Genomic DNA, 24,491 nt, shown 5'->3' with positions numbered 1-24,491 from the left:
CTGATAAACTACCTATTAAAATACCAAGTCCTATCAACAAAGAAAAGTACAATCCCTTCCAAAACCCCTGCAAAGTGTAAATCTAACAGAGGGCAATAGCTTGCTTTCTGCCACCCCTACTACAAACACCCACCTCTTCAGAACTCTGTTTGTTACTGCTAAGAATACCCGCCCCCACACATGCTATACTACAAATATGTTTAGTGAACTAAAATATAAAACATTCTCGTTGCCACAACATTCCTCATAAAAACCCAACTTATAGCAATCAAAGTGACAGAATTATTCTGTAAAAGGTGGATTCCTACCAGATGCATCTGATGATCTGCGTGCTTGATCAAAAAGAATAAATTAAACAGATAAATAATAGATACAATAACAGACCCAGAAAGTTATCCACCCATCTATGTTCATTAATATATTTACACATAGAAATAGAATGAAAAATATTTGAGCATACAAATTCAAAAGCATTTTTTTATATATATAAGGATTACAACACGTTCTTTGGATACATATATTTAATCAGCAAAACTCTATTCTAAAAATGTGCTAATGAAATACCATATTCTGTCCCTTTACTCTGAAGAGCAATTGTGTTCACTTTATTTGCTTCGCAATACTCAAACATATTCATTCAAAGCAAGTTCACTGTAACCTAAAAAGTGCTAATGGGTAAAAAAAAACAAAAAAACCCTTCAATTACTGCCTATGAATCTGTGCAGTTCAGTGGATGGGACTATGCCTACTTTTGTTGCTTAAGGTATCAAGTAGTCATGCACAAAGTCACGCATGAGTGTGTGGAAATTTAACAGGCAATAAAAACTACATTTCCTATTGTGATATTTATTTTACTTTTCTTTCCTCTCCTACGCTCTTTTTAATTTTTTATCACGTCTTAATTACAGGTGAACAATACATTTGACTTTTGCCAAACTGTAAAAAAGCATAAAAACTTTTGGTGAAACATCTATTGAAATGATCAAATTATAAAAAGAAACACATTAACTTGACTAGTATGTACATGGACAGCTGGATATAGTATGAATCCGCAGTGTACTATTCCCAACTAATTACATGTACTGGCTTCCCCTCCTAACTTGCTCTCTATTAGAGACGCTGTGGGTTTCCTAGGCCATCCAAGCCATGTTTGACTGATCGGAGGTATTCCCTGTAGGATCTTGTACTAAAAGCTTAAACTAAGTATACAGTCATAAAACTAATGACCCAGGAAATCTCTGACATTTTTTTTGAAATGCATTTTACTTCCTTAATTGTTCACTGAGGCTGTTTCTCAGAGGGATAATCTTACATGTGCTAAAGATTTTCTATTTGGTTCTAAACTGAAATATTCTGTCTTGTTGACAGGCAGTATAGGGCTAGGAGTGGATCCCTACATGACAGGGTATACACATTTTCAACTTAACTAGATAGTAATAAGTAGATGGAGAAATGGTTATGCCATTTTATATTGCTACCATATCCTTAATGCTCCACATCTCCACAAAATGCCAGACTTTCTAATTTTTGCTAATTTCATGGGTATTAAGTCGTATCTTCTTGTTGAAGATTAAGTAAACATCTTTTAGAACCTTATAATTTTCCCTTAAAGGTCTTATTACTATTTTATTAGATTTTTGTAGGTTTTGAGAGCTTTGGTTGATACTGTAAAAGGGAGATTTAAAAAAAGAAATACTGTTTCTGTTTGTTGCTGATATACAGTGCAGTGTTGATGTTTACATATTGATCTTATATCTGGCAATGAATGTTGCCAGAATAACATCCATATATTCTTTTAAATTTTCTATATAGGCAATCACATATCACTTTTAAATAATGACAATTTTGTTCCTCCCATTTTCACTTGTTTTAATGTACAGGTTATGGCTAACACTACAGAAACAAACAATGGAGCATTCTTTACCCATTTCTAACTTCAGAGAAAATGTTTCTAATTTTCTTTTCCCACGCTTTACTTATAAAGCTATATTAGACCACATAATTAATACAGATTAAAACCTGAAATCTACTGGAGGAGCAGCAATTGATTACAAACTCTCAGGAGAGGCATCCCACACACATAAATGCACAGCCCTGCCTAGGAACCCAAGCCAAGAAATACAAGCTTCCTTATTTTCTACCACTGTCAGTGGAGAGGTTTTAATTTCTAATCTCTTCTCTCACTGAGGTGGTAATCCTTTGAGGATCCTGGCTTTATATATGGGTCTAAGAAATCCCACATTGCATGGATCAAATAAATTGTCTTCTGCCTCTGTGAGGCCATTTAAAATCAAAGCCCTTTGGTTACCAAGGTATGAAAGTCTCCTCGGGGTAGTCAGTGTGCTCCCTCTTACAGTTCTGTTTTTCACTTACCATTTCACCTTCTGAACACTGGGGGTTTCTGTTATATTCTTATAAGTCCAAGTATTCATTTAAGGGGTCGCTGCTATATTTTATTCAGCATTTCTAGGTGGTGGTGTATCATCATTAATTTTTGCTCTAGAAGGATTTTCAAATTATCTAGTCCCCAATTTTTGAATTTCTTTTTCTTTATAAGACAAGCTTTGTGTTAAGTATGAGATACAAAGAGCTCTGCAAGTTTCTAAAATTCATTTTTTTAAAAATTATTAGAGTTCAAAACTTCCATCAGGATATATTTAACTGTTGTTTTCTTTTGTTAATCTTTGTCAAAACACAATGAGCTCTTTCAATCTACAGATTCAGGTTTTTCTTCAACCAAGAAGTTTTCTTGAATCATATATGTGTTTTTTTATCACTGCTTCTGTTCTTTTAGTCATTATATATTCTTTGGGAAAGCTGTTCATTCAATTAGTAGAGTTTCCTACTTTTATCCAACATGACTTTCACCCCAAAGTTTCCAGCCTCTCCATTTCCCCTACTTTCTGGTGGGTTTTATCAAGCCGGTTTTTCACATCATTAACTTCCTTTCCTATAGTGATTATTTCAGTCTTTACTGCCTCTAATGCAGCTTTAGATTCTGCAAATGCCAGGTTCTTTTCGTACACAGCCTCACCTTATATCATCAGTGATTCTTTTCTAGTCCTGCCTCTTAACCAGCTCTCTTTTCATCTAGTCACTTGTGTTATCGCTCATGTCCAATTTCATAAATTCCACGTTCACTTGAAAAATTTTAAGAGCTCAACACAGACGCTAGCTATAATTTCTTATTTTAAAATCCTCCCCCCCAAATATTTTCTAAACATAACTTCACTCTCTTCCTATGACTCTATCCTGTGATTTGATTCTTTAATGACGCACCACCTCTTTTTGTAGGCTCCATGTTGCTGCTCCTTTTGTTTATACATTCATAAAGAATGAGACGCCTTTCGAAACTTCAGAATGTCCCCCTAGTAAGGTGGATCCTCTCCTCTCCTATTTGGGTGTGTCAGAATCAACTTCTCAGATCTTTTAGTTGACACATATTTTCATTAACAGCTAAACAGTCCAGTGACCTTCTGAAGCGGGGATGAAGCCAGGACCACAGGGTTTCTTGCTAGTGGTGACGTCCCCCCACTTCAGGGAAGAGCCTTGTCACATCTGGATGAAGAAAAGCCACTTTTCCAGCCTGGAATAGCCTAACGCATTTTTGGTTGTCCCACTATAACTGTTTTAAATGAAAGTAATCAGCATACTGGATCTGCCACTTAGCTCACACCCAGTGTTTCACAGAAGTCTCATCCCTCCATGGTAGTGAAGGTGAAGCTACGGTTTCTTTCTTTTCCATGAAGCAAGCTGCTCAGAGCAAAGCTGCTAAACTTTGGTGTCTGATCGTGAATCTGATTCTGTACATTTCTGGGCAAGTATCCTTCCTTAATTTCAGAACTGACACACTGTTTTCCCAGTTTTGTGTTCTTTCATATTCAATAAAGATCGTTTAGTTAGGTGCTTGTGCTCAAGTCTATAACTGTTCTGTAATTCAGAAAGGTTAATGCCTTCCTTGGAGATGTGCCCTCGCAGGGGGGGCAAGCAGAGTTTTCATTTGGAAAGCTGATATGATGATGCTATTCATGTTCCGATAAGCACATGAAACAAATGGACAAAAATTTAAAAATGGCTGATATTTTTCATTGATAATGTTAAGAAAAGTATTCAAATATGTAAAAAATGGGTAATTTTTAGATATCCATTTCTTCTGCAAGAATTTATGGGTTCATTACTATGTTTGGGGAACTGGGGTAACTACTGGAAACAGATGAACAGGGCACTCTTTGACTTAAGAAGTTCGAAGGTTGGAGCCTGGAAACTGACATGCTATTATGTAATTTCATTATAATACAAATAATATTTATAGTTTATAAGCTTATTTTGGGAGGACAGAGGGATCACCAACTCCATAAAGCCAATGACAGAGACACTAAAAAGCATAGGTAGTTTTCAGACTTTTTATGATGTGATATAAATGTAGAAAGGTAGCAAAGAATAATATGCAGTGTGGTGCAGTATGGCTAGGTCGGAATTATACGAGAGGTGCAAATGAAGCCAGAAGACAGGTCACTGACCCTATAGTCCCTTATCTGAGAGCCAACAGGAGTAACTAACAGTTTTGTGTTAAGAAGTGGCAGCATGGAACATGGTCTGAAGGGCTATAAAACTAAAAGCCGGGAGACAGTGAAGCAGCTACTGCCATAGGATTGAAAGATCCAGAATCCTGATCTAAAAGCATGCTCAGTGTCAGTGAGACGAGCAAAGGGCTTCTGAGCCATTTCTGATGGAGACTCAGTAGAAATGAATGACTGCGTGCATGTCTGGGGGGTAGGAAAAAGCCAGGGCTGACTATCGGGCCTCCGTTTTACGTTCCTGCGTGGGCAGAGGGATCATTAACAAAAATCAGAATCAACGGAAAAGGAGCAGATTTGGGATGAAAAGAGAGAAGTCACTTCTGAATTCAGTGTTCAATTCAGGTAACGAATGAAGATGCAGGCATGGATGAAATCACTCAGGGAGAATGTAGCTCTAAAAGAGGGGCAGAGATAGATTCCTAAGAAAACGAACACTGAATGGGGCAGGAAGGAGGAGAGGAAGCACTTTTCAAGTAAGAGTGCCACATGCACATGAATACCACACGTACAGCTACAGACTTAGCATCTGCTTATTTTTACAAACAAAACCACACTCCATTTGTAATTTTCCACATTTTGAAATGGCTAAACATTTAACCACTGATAACATGAGTAAAAATGGAACAATCCTGAAAAAGTCAGAATGTCTAGTTGTGATTACTCTGACTCCTGTAGTAGAAAGGCTATAAGGCTACAAGGGCATGCCGGGGCGATCCAGGAGATCGAGTCTATCAAACACTATCTGACTAATCCAAAGCCATATCAAAAGAGAGACAACGTGATAAAGAAGCAGCAACAATCTTCTTCAGCTAGAAACCAACACTTCCACTTGCAAAACCTCTAGGACACCACAGTGGTTACCTAAAGATTCTGTTATATACGAACTTTCAAAGAGAAAACACATAGTGGCCGGATGCAGAGAAATCTAACCTTTTAAGTATGATAACCAGGTATATTCAGTTTTGATATCCATAGAAATCCCAAGGAACGTGAACATGCTGATTTTGTAATATTAGCCCAAATTTAAAACACTAGATCAGAAATATCTATCTACTAACAGGAGAATAAGATGATAATAACCATAACAATTAATGCTTAGTATCTTGCATGTAAAAATGTTCTTTTAATGTCTAATATCATTCCATAAACAAGTATGTAACAGTGTGGATGAGGTTTATGTTATACGGTAGCAGGATAAAAAATGCTTATTGGCAATAATGAGGTGATCGTCAGTTACAGAAGAAAGGTTCATCTATTTCGAGTTCTATCATTATACAGCAAAAATTTAACTCTCTCGGGTTCTGAATTCCAATTCCACACCTTTTAAGTGTAAATTACAGACTGTCTTAAGAAAGACCATATAATACTTCTTTTAGAAATCCGATTCAAAGGTTAACTTATAAATATCCTCTTTTTAAGTTAAACAAAAAAGATACTAATGAATTCTAAGCAAATATTTCTCACACTAACAGGATATCTATTTTTAGCTGTAGGTTTGGCTCAAAATGAATCACTTTCACCCTGTGATAAACTGTAGTATATACTATAGTATATTTTCTCAAGAACCATTTTTAGAATATTAAAAAAAATAAGTCATGTTATAAAAACAAAAATGAAACTGATTATCATAAGAGCACTTATTCTAACAAATGCTTTTCCCCAAAATATTATTTCTGAAAAATTTTAACAAAGCCTCCAAAACCATATTTATTTCATCATTAAATCTCTATTTCTCAATGAATTGTACATCAAAGCAACCAATAAGTCAATAAAATTTTGGCAACATTTCATTCAAGATTAGTATATTTTATATAATCAAAAAGAAGCTAACATAAATTTATATTAGAATAACATAGCTAATAAAAAGAAAGTTTATCTTCAGGATCAGATACCAAAAAAAATCCTCTTATGATGGTGAGTCTTTCATTCACTAATTTATAATACCATTAATAACAACAGTACCTCCTAAATATAACAAATCAAACCTAATGAAATTTAGGAACTGATTACTGGCATTGACTATTAATAGCATTAATGTTCACAGTTCTTAATGGATTTTAAAAGCAAATTAGTATAATGCCTACATGCAAAAGCATCAACAGAAAATGTAATTCACTGTAGCTCTGGCTTTACAACTGCTCCTTTAAATATATTTTTCCTCTTATAATTAAATATTTTTTAAAAATACATAGCTGCAGAGTCTCAGAGAGCATACTTACCACTCATGATGAAAACCAACCTTTCCAAAACATATTGCTCAAAACAACAATCCAACAGCAAAGGGAGTTATGCTAATCTCTAGAGGTGGAAGCCGATGGTGTAAACACACACACTGGAACATGCAGCACACAGAAAATGAAAAGAGCTTTCTATTGTTTTAGAAAGAAAAGCCCCTGGAAGCAAAGCTTAACTGCACAGCATGAGAGATCACTAGCAAACATCAAATAATGCCAAAGATTATATATAACTAGATTTCATTTCTTTCATGCTAGTTATCCATCCCAGCCTCCTTCATATTCCACTAGAGCCACTCAAAATGGCAGGGAGAAAATATTCGAACCAGGATGTATAAGATGTTCTCAATTATATCAGCATGAGTTGTTACCACGGCAACATTAGACCAGAATTATCGGTTCACTTGTAACCAAGGAGTCGCTTTTATAAAGCTTTAATCAACCAAGACAAATACAATGCCTTTTTATTTTAGAGCCACATGATTTTAAAATTACCACGTCTCTTAAATTTAAGCACTTATCTATCCTTCTTACATGTTTCAAAGATATAAAAAAATTGCTGTTTTCTTCAAATACTCACACAATCCCATGTTGAGCCTGGCAAGGAACAAACAGCAGAATGATTGCACCTAAACGTCTTTCAATTACACCAGCTCTTGCTGCTCGCTGTGGACCTCACTGATATTAAAATGCTGTGTGCTGTTGCTAGTGACTATTGGCGATGAATCTTATTGCCCAGATCGCTGATAGCTTTCATTTTTCATGAGCCAGAAAGCTATACTGCAGCACAAATGTTAACCATTTAAACATTCTGTATTACAGATGAGACAAAATATAATTCTTTGCATATCTTTATTTGTAAAGAAGATTGTAAAATAACTTATTCATACACTTCCATTAAATTCAGCCTTACAAACAGCGTCAGATGCCACTTAGGTGGTTTTCAAAGAGGGGAATACACAAGAACGTTACTGGCAACCACTGCTGAAGTGTGCAGTTCCTTACATCAAACAGGATTAAGGTGACGGATTGGGTACCAAGGTGGGCAGACTGGATGGAATGGTGGACAGACTTTTCTCACTCCCAGAGACCCAAAATTTGTAGCAAAATGGTACAAATGATCCACACAATGGTGCCTTAAGTGGAACTTCAAGTGAACTCGCCATTTTAAAAGTTGCCAGGTGACACAGGACTTCCAGTGATGGGGAAATGAGTAAGTCAGCAAATCTTCTCCCCAAGAAGCAACTATGAAGCTGGACAAAATTGTGAGAAACAACTTCATGGCTCTGAAAACTCAGCAATCACAAACAACAAATTGAGAAGCATTTAGTCATGAAAAACTGCTGACCTCTGCATAAGAACAGTGGGACTCTGGGGTAGTCTCGTTTGGCGCTGCTCCTGTTCCCCCACAGCTCAGTCGGTAGACTACTTCTTTCTACCAGGGTGGGGGTGGCCAGGACAACTACCAGCTTTGCTGCCAGAGAGGGCTGACTTGATTTGAAGGGGAGGCCAAAAATCCCCGAATAAGTGATGGTGTTAATAAGAAAAAAAAAGACAAATTGTAGAAAAAGGACAGGGAAGTGTCCAGCTTTGATAATCTGAAGTGTGGCCTTGGTAGGGGTAAGCAGCAGACTGGTGGCCTAGCAAGAAATTTAACAGGAAATGGAGATTTGAGGACACAGAGGGCCTAGATAAACTCTCTGGATATCCCTGGCTGACTAGGAAGCTATCCCATAGAGGAGACCCAAGAGGCCCCAACAGAAAGTTAAAACTAGTACAAACTTTAAAGTTACCTAAACCCTGAATTCATACCCTTACCCACAAACCGCTCCATCAGCACAGACTGGCCCAAAGTGTGTCATGCAACCTTTACCAATCTGACTAACCACAAAGCTTTGCAGACACAGGATAATCCTAGCAGAGAAATCAGCAAGCAGTCACACACCATGGGGGATGCAGTCCACAGATTAAAATAAAACAAAACACAAACAAAACCACCCTTTGGGGAAGGAAAAAAATCAGAATCCAGAGCTGCTACAAAAATATTAATTTAAAAAGTCTATTTTTTGATACAAATATTATATAATCCATAATGAGGAAAAAAGGCAGTCAACAGAAAATGTCTCTGAATGGGCTCAGATATAGGATTTAGCAGGCAGAAGACTTCAAAATAACTATTATATATATATCTCTCAAAAGAATAAAAGAAAATTGTTTAAAGAATTAAAGGAAAATATAATGGCAATGATACAACAAAGATTTAATATAGAAAGAAAAGCTATTTAAAACAAAAATTATAGACTTGGAAAGTAGAATAACCAAAATTTAAAAACTTACTACACAGACCCAACAGCAGATCTGAGGAGGGCAGACTGAACCAGTGAACTTGAAGAATACAGAGAACAAATGATAGAAGAAAAATGAGCAGAGCTTCAGAAATCTGTGGGATATCAAGGTTACCAACAAATATGTAATGGGAATCATAGAGGGAGAGGATAGAGAAAAAGGGAAAAGAAAAAATATTTAACAAATACTGGTTGAAAATGCCCGAGTTTGATGGAAAATATTAACCTACATATCCAAGAAGTTTAAGTAATGCCAAGAAGGATAAACAGAAAGAGATCCATACCTACACATCATATTCAAATAGTTGAAAGACAAAGACAGAGAGAAAATCTTGAAAGAAGAGAAAGATGACTAATCATGTACAAGGGAAAAGCAATACAATTAATTATGACTTTAACAAAAATAATAGAGGCCAAGAAGGCAGCAGAATGATATATTCAAAGTGCTAAAAGAAAACAGAAGTGAACTCGTTTACAGTTCTCTACGTGGGAACACTACCCTCCAAAAACTGAAGTAAAATACGGAATTCCCAGATAAACAATAACTGAGAATATCTGTTGCAAGCAGAAATACTTAAGGAAGTCCTACAGGCTAAAAGAAGATGACATGACACTAGCCAATACTCAAGTTGACGGGAAGAATTGAAGAGGACTGGAATGGTAAATATATAAGGAAAAGACTATATAAGTACATATTTTTATGTTTTCTTTTCTCAATTTCTTTAAAGGACTAAACATTTTAAGATGCAATAATTATAACACTGTGTTGCTGGGTTTATAAAACTATATGTAATATATGTGAAAATAATAGCAAGAAACTGTAGAAGAAATTGAGTTATATTGGATCAAAGTAGCTATATTTTACTAGAATTAAGTAGTACTATCTTAAAGTAGATTGTGATAAGATAAAATTCATATTATAGCAACTAAGTCTACTATTAAGAAAATATATTTTAGATATTTAGTTAAAAAAATGAAACTCTATAAATATTTAACAAAAAAGAGGGGAGTAACAATAAAAAAAAAATCTCTAAGATACAGAGAAAACAAACAGAACAATGGAAGATGTAAATCCAACCATTTCAATAATTGCATCAATGTGAGTCGAATATAGACCAAGAGGCAGAAATTATCAAACTGAATAGAAAAACTGAGGTCCAACTATATGCTGTCTATAAAGATCCCATACTTTAGATTTAAAATATAAATAAGTTGAAAGTAAAAAGAGAGAAAAGAATACAACATGCAAACAGTAACCATAAGACATCTAGAGCACCTATATCAGTATCAGACAAAATAGACTTTAAGTCAAGAATTATTACTAGAGAGAGAAAAGGACATTTCATAATGACAAAAGGGTCAATATATCTGGGAGCTTTAACAATTAGAAATGCACTGAACAAGAGTCTCCAAAATACTAAAACAAAAATGACAGAATTTAAAGAACTAGATAATTCAAAAATTAAAGTTGAAGCCTGGCCAGGCGTGGCTCAGCGGTTGAGTGTCAACCTAGGATCCAGGCGATCGGGGTTCAATTCCTGGTCAGGGCACATGCCTGGGTTGTGGGCTCGATCAATGACTCTCTCATCATTGATGTTTCTATCTCTCTCTCTCCCTCTCCTTTCCTCTCTCTGAAATCAATAAAGATATATTTCTTTAAAAAAAATTAAAGTTGAAGATTTCAATATTCCTTTCTCAACAAGTCATGAAAAAACTAGAAAGACATATAAGCAAGGATACAAAAAAACTTGAATAATATCATCAAAAATGTACATTTATAAAACACAGCACCTAATATCAACAGAATAGACATTCTTTTCAAGCACACATGGAAATCTTCCATATTAACCACCATATGCTAAGCAATATAACAAATCTCAATCCAAAATAATTTAAAAATTACTCAAAATATGTTCTCCAATCACAGCAGAATTAAATTAGGAATCAAAGAAATTTTGGAAATCCCCAAATATTTGGATTTAAAACACAAAGAAATCCCAAAGGAAATCAGAAAATATTCTGAACTGAATGAAAAAAACCTACAAGAAATCATCATTTATAAGAAATAAAGCAGAGCTCAGAGGAAAATGCATAGCTTTAAACACTAATATTAGAAAAGAAGGTCTCAAATCAATCATTTAAGCTTCCACCTTAAGAAACTCAAGAAAGAAGAGCAAATTAAACCCAAACCAAAAAGATCAGAGCACAACTCAACAGACTAGAAAAACAATAGGGAAAATAAATGAGTCCAACAGTCTTACTGATAAACATTTAGAAGACTGACAAAAAATTAAAATTAAAACAAACACAAAATAAGACAAATTTAGAAATGAAAAGACAAGATGCCAATTTGATAAGATAATATAGATAACCCTTTGCAGTCGTTTGTCTACTCTCAGCCACCAAAGCTTTTTTACCGTTCCGGTCGTATGTCTGCTCTCAGCCACCACAGCAAGGAACCGTACGAATCTTAACTCCATTCATGTATCAGTTCATAATTTCTCTTGTTTATCCTTCATAATCTTGCATGTTATGTATCACTGCTCTTTCAATGGAAATTAATTCCGACCAGTATGACACCCATGTCCAAATTTAATACGACCGCAAAGGGTTAAAAATAGAGAAATTCATAGGACACAAATTACCAAAACAAACTCAAAGAGAAAATCTGAAATGACCTATAAAAAAATAAAAATACTGAATTAGTAATTAAATTTTTCCCCACAAAGCTTAGGTCCATATGGGTTCCCTGGGAAACTCCATAAAACATTTAGAGATATAATGCCAATCCTACACAAACATTTTCAGAATATAGAGGAGTATGTAATACTCCCCAACCTATTCTATGAGACCTGATACCAAAGTGAGACAAAGATCAAAAGAAAATTACACAAACTGGTATAGCCACTATGGGAAACAGTATGGAGGTTCCTCAATAAATTCATAGAGTTACTGTATGACCCAGCAACCTTTCTTCTGCATATCAACCCCAAAAAATTGAAAACATTTATTCACAAAGATATATGCACTCCTATCTTCATTGTAGCATATTCACAGTGGCCAAGACATGGAGACAACCAAAGTGTCCTTCAACAGATGACTGGATAAAGATATGGTACATATATATAAGGAATACTACTCAGTCATAAGAAAAGATGAAATACTGCCTTTTGCAACAACATAGGTGGATTTTGAAAATACTGTGCTAAGTGAAATAAGTCAGAGGGGAAAAAGTTACGAGCCATATGATTTCATGCATATGTGGGATATGAAACTGAAAGCAACAAATGAACAAACGAAAAACTAACTCATAGATACAGACAATAGTATGGTGTGGTTAGCAGAGAAAAAGGGGGTGAGGGGAAGGTAGCAAAGGGTAAAGGGGGTCAATTATACGGTGACAGAAAGAGATCTGACTTTGGGTGGTAAACAATGCAATAAAAATACAGATAATGTCTTATAGAATTGTACAGTTGAAATCTATATAATTTTATTAATCAATGTCACCCTAATGAATTTAATTTAAAAAATAAGAAAATTACAGAGTAATACATCACAATGCAAAAATCTTCATCAAAATATTACCAAAACTAATACAGCAGTACATAAAAAGATTTATACACCAAGACCGTGCAGGATGTATTCAAGGATGGCAAGACTGGTATCAATTAAAATCAATTAATGGAATATACCATATTATGAAATAAAAAACAAAACTATATAATCATCTCAATATATGTAGAAGAAGCATCCAGAAAATCCAATACCTTTGATAAAACCTCTTAACAAACTAGGACTAGAAGGGAACTTCCTCAGCGGATAAAGGCCATGATTTGTGCTTGTGCGTGTGCGTGTGCGTGTGTGTGTGTGTGTGTGTGTGGTTGGGGGCACCTTGGGTTAGACAAAAATTTGTTAAGATTTGGTACCAAAGGTACCATCCATAAAGAAAAAAAAGCAAGCAATTGGACATCACTAAAATTACAAACTTTCGTTCTTCAATGACATCATTTAAGAAAATAAGACAACCCTGGCCAGTGTTGCTCAGTGGTTGAACATGGACCTATGATCCGGAAGATTGCAGTTCGATTCCTGATCAGAGCACATGCCCGGGTTGCAGGCTCGATCCCCAGCAAGGGGCATGCAGGAGGCTGCCGATCAGTGACTCTCTCATCACTGATGTTTCTGTCTCTCTCTCCCTCTCCCTTCCTCTCTCTAAAATCAATAAAAATATTTTTTTAAAAAAATGAAGCCCGGTCAGCAAGGCCCAGTAGTTGAGCATCGACCTATGATCTAGGAGATTGTGGTTCGATTCCCAGTCAGGGCACATGCCTGGGTTGCTGGCTCCACCCCAAGCAGGGGGCATGCAGGAGGCAGTCAATCAATGACTCTCCCTCATCATTGATGTTTCTCTTTCTCTTCCCTTCCTCTCTCTGAAATCAATAAAAATATATTTTAAAATTAAATAAAATAAAAAATAAAATAAGGCAAGTCACAGACTAGGAGAAAATATTTGCAAATTATGTATTTGGTAAAGAATTTGTGTTCAGAATATGTAAAGAACGTTTAAGACTTGATAATAAGACCAAAAAAAATCCCTCAATTTTGAAAGTGAGCAAAAGACTTGAAAATACATTTCTCCAAAGTAGATACACGAATGGCTAATAAGAACAAGAAAAATATGCTCGACATCATCAATCATTAGGGAAATACAAACTGAAAACCACAATGAAATACCAGAATAGCTATACACACACCAGAACAGCTATAATAAAAAATACTGATGGTACCAAACATTAACAAGGATGTGAAGAAACTGTAACCCGAATGGAGGGAATGTAAAATGGTAAAACCACTTAGAAAAAAACAAAACTGGAAGTTAAAAAGATAAACATAAACTTACCATATGACCCAGCAGTTTTACTCCTAGATATCTACTCAAGAGAAATGAAAGCATATGTCCACCCACTCTTGTATACAAATGTTTATAGCAACGTTATCCAAATAACCCCAAACTAGAAACAATCCTAATATTCATAAATTGCTGAGTTGATAAACACAATATGTCATATCCAAACAACACTACAATTCGGCCATAAAAAGGAACCAACTATTGATATGTCCCATAATATGGGTGAACCTCAAAAGACAATTCTAAGTGCAAGGAGCCAGAAACAATTGATTATATACTGCATAATTCCATTTATATAAAATGTCGGGAAAAGGAAATCTGTAGGAAGAGAAAACAGATCAGAGTTTGTCTGAGGTTTAGGTGAAAGTGGGAACTGACTGCAAAAGAGTACAAAATAAATTTGGGGGTGATGGAAATGTTCCCAAACTGAATTATGGTGACTGCACAACTCTATAAATTTACTGTTAAACTTATTAGTAACTGTACACTTATAATTAGTGAGTTTTATGGTACATAAATTATACTTCCATTTTTTTAAAAAACTGTCAAGTGCTTCTCTACCTAAGTAGAGACAGCTGGCTTGAAGCAGATCTTTGCTGTGGGAAGAATCACTGCAATGGACAACTTAATTATGTAAATGTAAGGCTGGTAGGCATCCATTACCTTGGGGGAAAGAGCCAACAAAATCCTCTGAAGCTTGCTCAAGGCTGTTCCTTCTCAATACCCCATGGTACTGAGATCAGATGTACAGTCTACTTTTCCAGACAATATCTTATTATATCTTTTAAGTAAATACTAAATTTTCATTTTCACATCTTTGTTATTTTCTTATAGTAAAATAACCTTTCCTCTCTGAGTCTGAAAATTCTATTCATTCCTCAGTATTCTTGAAGGCCCATCTTCTCTTTAGTGTTAATTTCTTCGTACACTAAACTCCCACAGCAAGCTACTTGCACATTTTTAAGCAATCACTTCACTCTGCCTGGAATTGTTTGTATGCTTGCTCTTCCTACTCTTGTTTCTGAGTGTAAGAACTAGATCTTATTTTTCCCAGAGACCTGTTTACAGGCTGATGTTTAGGAAATACTCAAAATCTAAGTTTCCCAAATGAATAAAACTTGATGATGATCCAGAAGCCTACGGAATTGTTGCAGGTGGAAAAGATAGATAAAAGGTAATGTGGAAGGTCCTTTAGCTTAGAAGTTACAATGATACAGATTCAGTGGTCTAAGAAATAAGCATGGACGTGAGTTGTCTTAAAGACTGTATGAGCTTTGGAGAGTTGTAAAACTGACTAAAGTGGTCGGTTAGAGTCTACCTGAAAAAAATCCATATTCAAAATTGCTCATTTGTTCATGATAGTATTTAAATCTAAGATTCGCTAGTATGGATTTGTACCTGCCGGCAACTAGCCTGCCAATTCACGGGCCTGCAGGGCAGGCAAGGCAGGTCTGACAGCAATGCGCCGATCCAGTCCTTAAAACGCTGTAATCCGGCATTCATTAAATGGATCAAGTCCAAGATTTAAAATGTGGGAAACTTCATCAAATTCATCATTATATAACTTAATACTCTGTGATCAAAGAAATTATTAAAAGTTAACCATAATACATCTGCTAGAAAGAGAACTCAATGAATGTTAAGGCTCCCATTCATTTTGAGTCAGAACGAAAAGCAGAATTCCTCCATGTTTTTCTTTTGAACTTCATGGACTTATATGTGCATGGAATCAGCTGTTAAATATTTATGTTATCAAACAGGAATTCCTGTTACTAAATTTAGTAGTAAAAGATGAAACACATTTAAGACACCTGGAAAAACACTATGCGGCCTTTATTCTGCATTTCTTCCTATATTTAATGTCACCGAAGAAGAAAGAAACTTGGATTAAAACGTGTTACATTTCAAACATGCCTAAATTGGTAATTCATCTTTACTCCATAGTTTATGAACCCACTTTTTAAAAAATTACTTGTAGCTTCTGTGCTTAGTTGTTGCTTAAAATAGCACTTTGGGAACAATCATATTCCAAGTATTTATTATCGGAAGATAGTACATTCCTTTTACTTGTCAAACAAGTCGTGCTTGTCAGCTGCTTTGAGTAGCTTTGAAAAATGTGGTTTGTATAAAATCTTCATACAGTCAAAATTCCTTCCACAGCTTATTCTATAAATGAATAAAAATTTGTGTTTTTGCCACAAAAATAAACCTTGGAATTTTGCAAAGATAGGACTCCTCTGTTTCTGCTGTATCAGTCTTTTCTCCTTGTTATCAAAAACTTCCATAATAGGAAACAAGAGTTCCAAGTTTACCACACTCATTATTACATATATGAAGTTACTGTGTATATCTGATATTTGGCAGATATGAAAGAGAGTTAAAGAATACCTGATTCATGAACACTCAGTTACTCTTCTGGTATTTCTTGAATCATGCCCATTATTTGCAGGTTACAAGTTTCACCTAATTTTACTTATGTACGTGATCCTATTTATTTTATTTTGTGACATCACAATGAAAATATGTTAACAGCATTTTATCAGTCTGTTTTTTCCCAAAAAGAAATCATGGCTCACGATATTATCTTCCACTATTAGATTTTAAATTGTGTTTCAGAAAACATCAGGGGCCCCATACATTTTTTAAATGGTGAAAATAAAGTTCCAACATAATCCTTAATTATTAAAAGCCCATGATATTCATTCAAGATACAGTTATTAAATACCCACTATTTGGAGGAACAAGTATTAGTGAAACAGAAACTAGTTCAGTATTGACCTCATTCCTCATTGAACTTTTAATTAAAAGATCCTTGAAATGCATAAAAAAGGCTTCCAAAAGATAAATTAGGAGATGACAATTTAACAGAAAGAGCAAATAGAATGAATAATAAACTTTTGTTGCATGGTAAATTTTAATAATTTACTATAATTTCAATATTCTTTAGTTCACTACCTTGAAGATATTTGAAATTCCTCATCTATTAACTAGGTAGTAAGAATTAATTATAAATAATGAGAACCTTTAGAGTGTAAAAAAAAACAACTGTACAAATTCTTTACTTTCTCCCTAAAATAACTTGAAGGTAAAAAAAAAAATTCTGATGGAGTAAAAAAATAATTCAATAAGCTTCTATACAACTACGAAGGTACTGTATAAACCAAGGAGTAAATTTTGTAAACCGCTTTTGTTGTTTGTTAAAACTGAGTTGTTTTTTTCCTCTTAACTGCTATAGAAGATATAAACAAAAGAGGCAAAGCCTGGTGCTGTTTGATGATCAAACAAACATACCAAAAAGGGCAAGACTACTAGGGGTGGTTCTACTGTTCCTTTAATCAGTGACAAAAATACCTTGGGGAAGATCCAAAGTTACATAAGGAATAGAGGCACTGGTATTGTCTATATGTGAAATATATCTTTTAAAGTACATGTCACCAAACATGGTTACATACAACTATTTTAGCAAAGCAAGCACTAAGTCCAAACATTGTAACATGCCTGGAAAGAATGTGATGCATGCATAAACAATTTCCCTCTTTCACCATAATTCTAAGTAACATAAAATATAATTATGAATGCTTTTGATTTTTAAAATGTTGTAAGATTTCACATAGACTAATACTATGCTTGATATTAGAAATCCTGCTTACAAAACTGAAGTTAACTTCCACACGTGTTTAAAAACAAGTTGGCAAATATGATAGAAATTTAATTAAAAATTCAAGAATCTTCTTCCCCCTTTCAAATTTTAAGGCTTATACACCCAAGAAATTTTTTAAAATGAACTGATCATTGTTTCTAAAATTTAGACATTTCACTTTTTATATAAGAACAAAAAAATAAAAGCAAACATTCCCCAGAAATATACACTAGAAATGATGCAAAAAGTTTGTAGAAGTTTCCTACTGATATTCAACATAACTAATTATAGATAAAACAAAATAATGAACTACACGGTTCGGCTCAACTTATAATCAAGTTTTTGTGGAACTCTTTCAAGTTCATCTCGTAAAATGTCCTTGTTCAAATCACAGAAAGAAAAACAAAACATAGTTCTTTATGTTTTGGCATTTTAGCTTCTAGTTACAATGTATTATTAAATAAAAACTTACTTGATCTGTCCCATAAGGCAGTATGTTCAGAGAAATGAAGGCTGTCATTTTCCAGAGCTGTTTTCTGATCATGTGCAGCACCTTTAGAGTGTCTATGAAATAACCGGCTAGCAAAACCTTCCAATTTCTGGAGAGCAGTTGTACCTGTATACTGGTTACCAGAGAGGTCTCTATAAGCTGCCATTCACGTGTATTTACACTTTACTTAAAGTAGCTGAAAATGTTTCCAGAAGGAGCCCAACAACTTCTTACACAGAAGCTAAGAGCTCTGCATGTGTCAAACTTCCTGTTTGCAGGGCATTCAAACCACTACTGCTGCTCTGTTTCCTGTTAATATAAAACAGCACATTACTGAGCCTTTCTTAGCAAAACTCTTCATCTCAACTAGAGATGAGGCTTTTAAAGACTTGAAATATTGACCTAAAAGGCTCTATGGTTAAGGGTGTTTTAATATTAATACACAGGTTAATAAGAGCATTAAATAGAAAGTTTTATATACACATAGTAGGCTAATTTTTTTTAAAAAAAGGAAAACTAGTTAAATATGAATTACTACCCTATGCAAACAATTTAAGGTCCAACCACTCTCCAAATAAAATATGTTAAAGCGGTTGTGTGTTTTTTCCTAAGAAATCAGCTAATGTACAGATTTTATGAATCCTTATAAACAGTTAACTTTTCATCAAAAACTGGTATGGAATGGATATTACAAAACTTGTAAAACAAATTTATAACACATTTTAACTAAGAAAAAAATCTGAACTAGCAACTTAAAAAAAGAGCTGAATGTTCCTAACTCACTGACTTAAGTAATATATACAGGAACTTCAAAACCTTAGTACGTCAATATTGCTCATCAAACTTATAATCTGCTAACAAGTGCCTATGAACAGTACATTTTAAAACATTTAAACTTTTTTAAAAGAACAAAATATAAGATTTAAAATTATATAAAATCAGCCATAGCAAGAAATTTCAATTAAGAAGAAGAAATTCCTTCGAGTTGACTGAGACATGTTAACTTTTAAACTTAAGACACTGAACTACAGCTTACCTGATCCCTGATTTAGGGGTCTCACTTAGAGACAGCTCCTTTGATTAAAAGCAAATAAAATTTGCCACTGCCCATTTGCAGGAAAAAAAGTAATCTATGACATAGAATAATGACTTTTGAGTACTTGTCTTTTTACACTAATTAAAAAAATGAGAAGTTTGTGTGGTTTTCTCTTTAGAAGCTCTAAATAAGGGAAAGAAGGGAAGGAGGGAAGAAAGAAAGGAAGGAAAGAAGGAAAGGAGGGAGGGAGGGAGGGAGGGAGGGAGGGAGGGAGGGAGGGAGGGAGGGAGGGAGGGAGGGAGGGAGGGAGGACCTTTTTTAAAAAAATCTATCTAAAAAATATCTTGTCCAAGTTTCCTGCCAGATACTTGACAATCAGAATAAATAGGAATAATGACAAATAGAGTACATAGGAACAAAAATGTAAGCAGATAAAAACAATACAACACACACACACACACACACACACACGCACGCACAACATTGACTAATGAATTTTGCCAAGTAATAGCTCATTTATGTATACTTTGTTTATACTTTGTTTTGTGTAATGGAATTAGTATCAATCTAAACAAATAAATGACAGTACATCTAAGACTAAACAAACTTGTAGCTTTCTTTACGAATGTATATATAATAACAGATCACCTGTTTTAACATCTGACAGTACTTTAACACAAAACAGACGCTGAACAAGTGAGTCTGCAGTCTTTAATAACATCTACAGAGCACAGACTGACTCTATGGGCAGAAGCAGATAAAATTCCTGAATTCTTTGACTTACTCTTGAGAGAAATTCTGTTTCCTCAAGACTCACCACAAATCTCACCTCCTCACTGAAGTTTCCCACATACTTCCTAGAAAAATAAACTGCTCTCTCTTGTTTCCACTGTTCTTGTAATTTTATGTCAAAATTTGCTGTTTATATATGTATACTTCAAACTGTGAATTACTCGAGTTCATAAGTGCAAAGCATGTATTACATACTCAAATAAATATATGTTGATGTATCCATTCATTTTTAGCAAACTAAAGGTCTAAGTAGAATCATCAAACACTTGAAAATATTTTAATTTTATTTGATAGGACCATAGTTGAAAATTATCCAAAAGCACCAAATTGCTCAGATATAAAAACAAATTAAACAGAATTAATGCCATTTAATTCCTTTTTCTCTATATTCAGTCAGTTACTAAATTTTATTCATTCTTTGAGTTTCGATTTTATTAGTGCAAATGTGAATTTCTAAAATAACTTGTTTTCTCTGCTTCCAGTCATTCCTTTCAATCACTCATCTCTGACATATTAACTTCCCCCCAAATTACACTCACAGTATTCTCTTGCCAATGCACAAATGAATCCTAACATTTCAGCCTCACCATTTTTAACACGTCTAACCAGACATATTCAATGTTGCTTGAGTTTAGTACAGATATTTCAGATTCTTAACTAAAACACTAAGATTAATTTATTTTTTAAAAATCTGTAAACCTTACAACAAAATTACTATAGAAAAAAAAAAGTGAGTAAGCCTCATTGAATGAGTATCGAAAAACACTGCATTTGAAATCTGTTTGTTTTTTTTTAATTAAAGTGTTTCCATTTGTTACAAAGTCCTTACAGAAAGTAGGATCTTTGGTCCTCAGAGCAATGTTTCTATATATGGTAAAGTGACCAGGAAGCTGTTGCTATGGAAGTACTTAGGTATTTGAATTTTATTAAAAAGAAGAACTCTACTGGCATCTACTGCTAGAAAGAAACAACTACAGCTCTAGCTAAAATAATTCCTTCATAATTCAAATTAATCTTAAGAAGTATATTGCTTGTTATTCTGATGGTGTTTTCAGAATTTTAATTCGTACTAAGATGTCTAGTCATGTATACCCCAAATATTCTGTAATAGTATGTCTTATACTTTATTAATAGTTTAATTAAATAATGTATGATAAACTATAGAGTAATCAACTTTAGGTTATAAAGTCCTTATTGTTTATTCTGCATTAATTTTAGAAATTATAACAATTTTCAGAGTGAACTTCTCTTGCTTGCCATAAGATACCACAAAATACTTTTTTTTTTATATTCAATAAAATAACTCTGAATTCCCTATGTCCCTTTAATACACAACTGTGTGCGCGCACGTGTGTGTCTGAGCACTTCCTTTCTAGAGCTATAAAATGTCCTGTGCTCATTTTCTATGCTTCCTGCCCTGGTCCTAGAATCAGCCAAGGAGCCCTCATTCTGCTTACTGGAGAAGGTATTAGAAACTGAGAATTGATTTATCATGGTGAATGTTCCAAGCAAGCTGGAGAAGAATGTATATTCTGCTGTTGTTGAATGGTATATTCTATAAACATTAATTAGATCAAGTTGATTGACAGTGTTTGATAGTGTCTTTCCAGACATCTATATACTGATTTTCTGCCCACCTGATCTAGCAATTACTGAAAGAGGGGTGTTGAAGTTTCCAACTATAAGAGTGGGTTTGTCTATTTATCCTTTTAACGCTATCAGCTTTTGCCTTATGTGTTTGACACTCTGTTAAGTGCATATGTTTAGGGTTGTTAAATTTTCTTAAAGAACTGACTGACAAATCATTATGAAATGTCCCTTTGTATCTCTAATCATTTGCATTGTTGTGAAATCTGTTTTGTCTGAAATTAACATAGCTGCTCCAGACTCCTTTCGGCTAGTGATAACATGGTTTACCTTTCACCATTTCTTTCCTTTTTACCTGATTCTTTAAAATGATTTTTTAAAGAGAACACAAAACTGGGTCTTCTTTTATATAATATATATACATATATATGGACTTTTTAATCCTCTCTGATAATCTCTGTCTCTTAGTTGATGTATTTATGCCATTTACATTTAAAGTGACTATTGACATAGTTAGATTTTCACTATGTTGTCATTGTTTTCTACTCATTGCATTTATTCTTTTTCCCTTTTTTTCTGTCTATTCTGATTTTAATTGACATTTTGTAGGATTCTGTTTAATATCCTTCCTGAACAATCAGTTATGCTTTAAAAAAATTTTAGTGGTTATCCAAGTGTTTGCAATATACATTTTAAATGATCTAAATCTACCTTTAAATGGCACTATATTGCTTCACTTGTAGTGCTGGTACCTTATAACAGTGTACTACCAAATCCTTTCTTCTATCCCTATGACACTTGTCATTCATCTCACTTATCCATACTCTATAAGCATCTAGTATATATTATTACTATTATAATTTTAAGCAGTTATCTTTTAGATCAATGATGATTAAAAATATTTCATTCTTCATATATTTTCTTACTTAATGATTTTTCTTTCTTTATATACATTCAAGTTTTCAACCTATATCATTTTCCTGCTCCCTGAAGAACTTTTTATCATTTCTTGCAGGACAGATCTGCTGGCACTAAATACCTTTAGATTTTGTTTGTCTGTGAAAGTATCTGTCTTACATTTTTGAAAGATAATTTCACTGGATATAGAATTATAGGTTAGCATTTTCTCTCTCAATATTTAAATATTTTATTCCACTCTCTTCTTACTTGCATTGTGATAAGAAGTCTGTCATAATTCTTATTCTATTCGTCTCAAGGTTTTTCCCACCCCCCTCTGGGTTCCTTCCAGATTTTCTTAGTATCTAGTTTTCCTAGTTTGAATATGATGTGCCCAGGTTACTTTTGTATTTAGTTTGCTTGATACTAAACTTTCCAGGCCTGTGTTTTGGTGTCTGCCATTTAATTTTGTACCATGCTCTACAGTAATTCAAATATTTCTTCTGCTTCTTTTCCTTTCTTCTGGTATTCCAATTACGCGTATGTGATAGTTTTTGAAGTTGTCCCATAGTTCTTGGATGTTCTGTTCTGGTATTTTCCCCCAATATTTTTTCTCTTTGCATTTCACTTTATGCAGTTCCTACTGATCTATCTTTAACCTCACTGATTCTCTCCTCAGCTGAACCCATCAAAAGTATTTATTTCTATTATAGTGTTTTGACTTCTAGCATTTCCTGTTGATTCTTTCTTAGAGTTTTTCTCTGCTTACATTACTCATGTATTCTTAAGTATTGCCCACTTTTTCCTTTGGAGTCCTTAACATATTAATCAGTTATTATAAATTCCTTTTCTGATAATTCAAACATCTATAATACCTGAGTCTGGTTCTGATGCTTTCATTGTCTCTTCAGACATTTTTCTTGTCTTTAGGCATGCTAATTTTTTTTTTTTTTAAGTTCACCATGTAACATTGTGCAATAGGAACAGAGGTAAACAGACATTTACTATGTGACTCCATTAATTTGGCCAGGAGGTAGGCTGTGTTTAATGTTTCCAATGGGTGTCAGAAGTTTCAAGTTCCTCCAGTATCCTTGTTTGGTTTATCTTATTGACTCTGGGTTTCCCTCAGTACTCATCCTCAGAGAGAGTCCAGGCCTTGCAACTCTTTCTGCTGTTAATTCATTGTTATTATACTGGAGCCCTGTTATGTATCTGCAGTTTCCCAGTTCTTTTTTTCTTTTTTTGTGTTGCTATGAGGGGTAAGGTGTGGGAGGAGAAAAGCATTTTATAATGTTAAGATTAAATCTCAATTTTTTACTTGGTCTATTCATCTGGGCTGTGAACTTCACAGGTTTTGCTCCAGTGGTATAGCTTTTTTCCCCATCTTAACTTGAGATGAGATGGTTAGAGGGGGCTAGAGTAGAAGGAATGACCTCTCCAAACCAGGACAGGGCTCTGGTAAAATATTTGCCCTCAAAGAGAAGTCCTCTCTCAGAAAAATGATCTAGGTATATTTCACACAATTACTCTTCCTTCCTCCTCCTGTGAGAGTTACAAGTGGACTTTTCTCGGGCTCTTCATCTTATAGGGTTCCTAGATTTTTATTTTTTAATATATTTTTATTGATTTCAGAGAGAGGAAGGAAGAGGGAAAGAGAGATGGAAACATCAATGATGAGAGAGTCATTGATCAGCTGCCTCCTGCATGCCCCCTGCTGGGGATCAAGCCCACAGACTGGGCATGTGCCCTGACCAAGAATCGAACTGGGATCTCCTGGATCCTAGGTTGACGCTCAACCACTGAGCCACGCCAGCCAGGTAGGTTCATAGATTTTTAAATACTGATACAATTGAGTATACCTCCTGCAGAATTTCATACCACAGCATTTTTGTTTTCAGCTTTCATTCTCCCTTCCAACATATACAGACTTTAGAATACCTAGTTCTATGTGTTATGGGTATTTTTAAGAGACGGGAGAAAA

At 34.4% G+C, this 24,491-nt stretch overlaps 1 protein-coding gene across 7 annotated transcripts in view; it reads right to left on the bottom strand.

The window, feature by feature from the left end:
* Positions 1-24,491, bottom strand: part of PRKACB (protein kinase cAMP-activated catalytic subunit beta) — a 94,122-nt gene that overhangs the window by 39,218 nt on the left and 30,413 nt on the right. The window contains exons 1-2 of one of the 7 annotated variants that reach the window (XM_081144729.1): positions 7,395-7,734; positions 309-332 (exon numbers count right to left, since the gene is read on the bottom strand). The exons of 2 other annotated variants lie outside the window; for them this stretch is intronic. In XM_081144729.1, coding sequence (XP_081000855.1) covers positions 309-332; positions 7,395-7,404 — 34 coding nt within the window. In that variant the 5' untranslated portion in view covers positions 7,405-7,734. Of the gene's footprint in view, positions 1-308; positions 333-6,799; positions 7,122-7,394; positions 7,766-18,180; positions 18,460-24,491 lie in introns of those variants that run through there. 4 more of the 7 variants (XM_081144730.1, XM_081144727.1, XM_081144733.1 and 1 more) reach the window with 4 other exon arrangements.

This window comes from Miniopterus schreibersii (assembly GCF_964146895.1).
Source record: "Miniopterus schreibersii genome assembly, chromosome: 8".
In the NCBI taxonomy this organism is placed as follows: Eukaryota; Metazoa; Chordata; class Mammalia; order Chiroptera; family Miniopteridae; genus Miniopterus; species Miniopterus schreibersii.
Note: the sequence above shows the minus strand (reverse complement) of the source record. Positions and strands in the feature narration are given on the sequence as shown.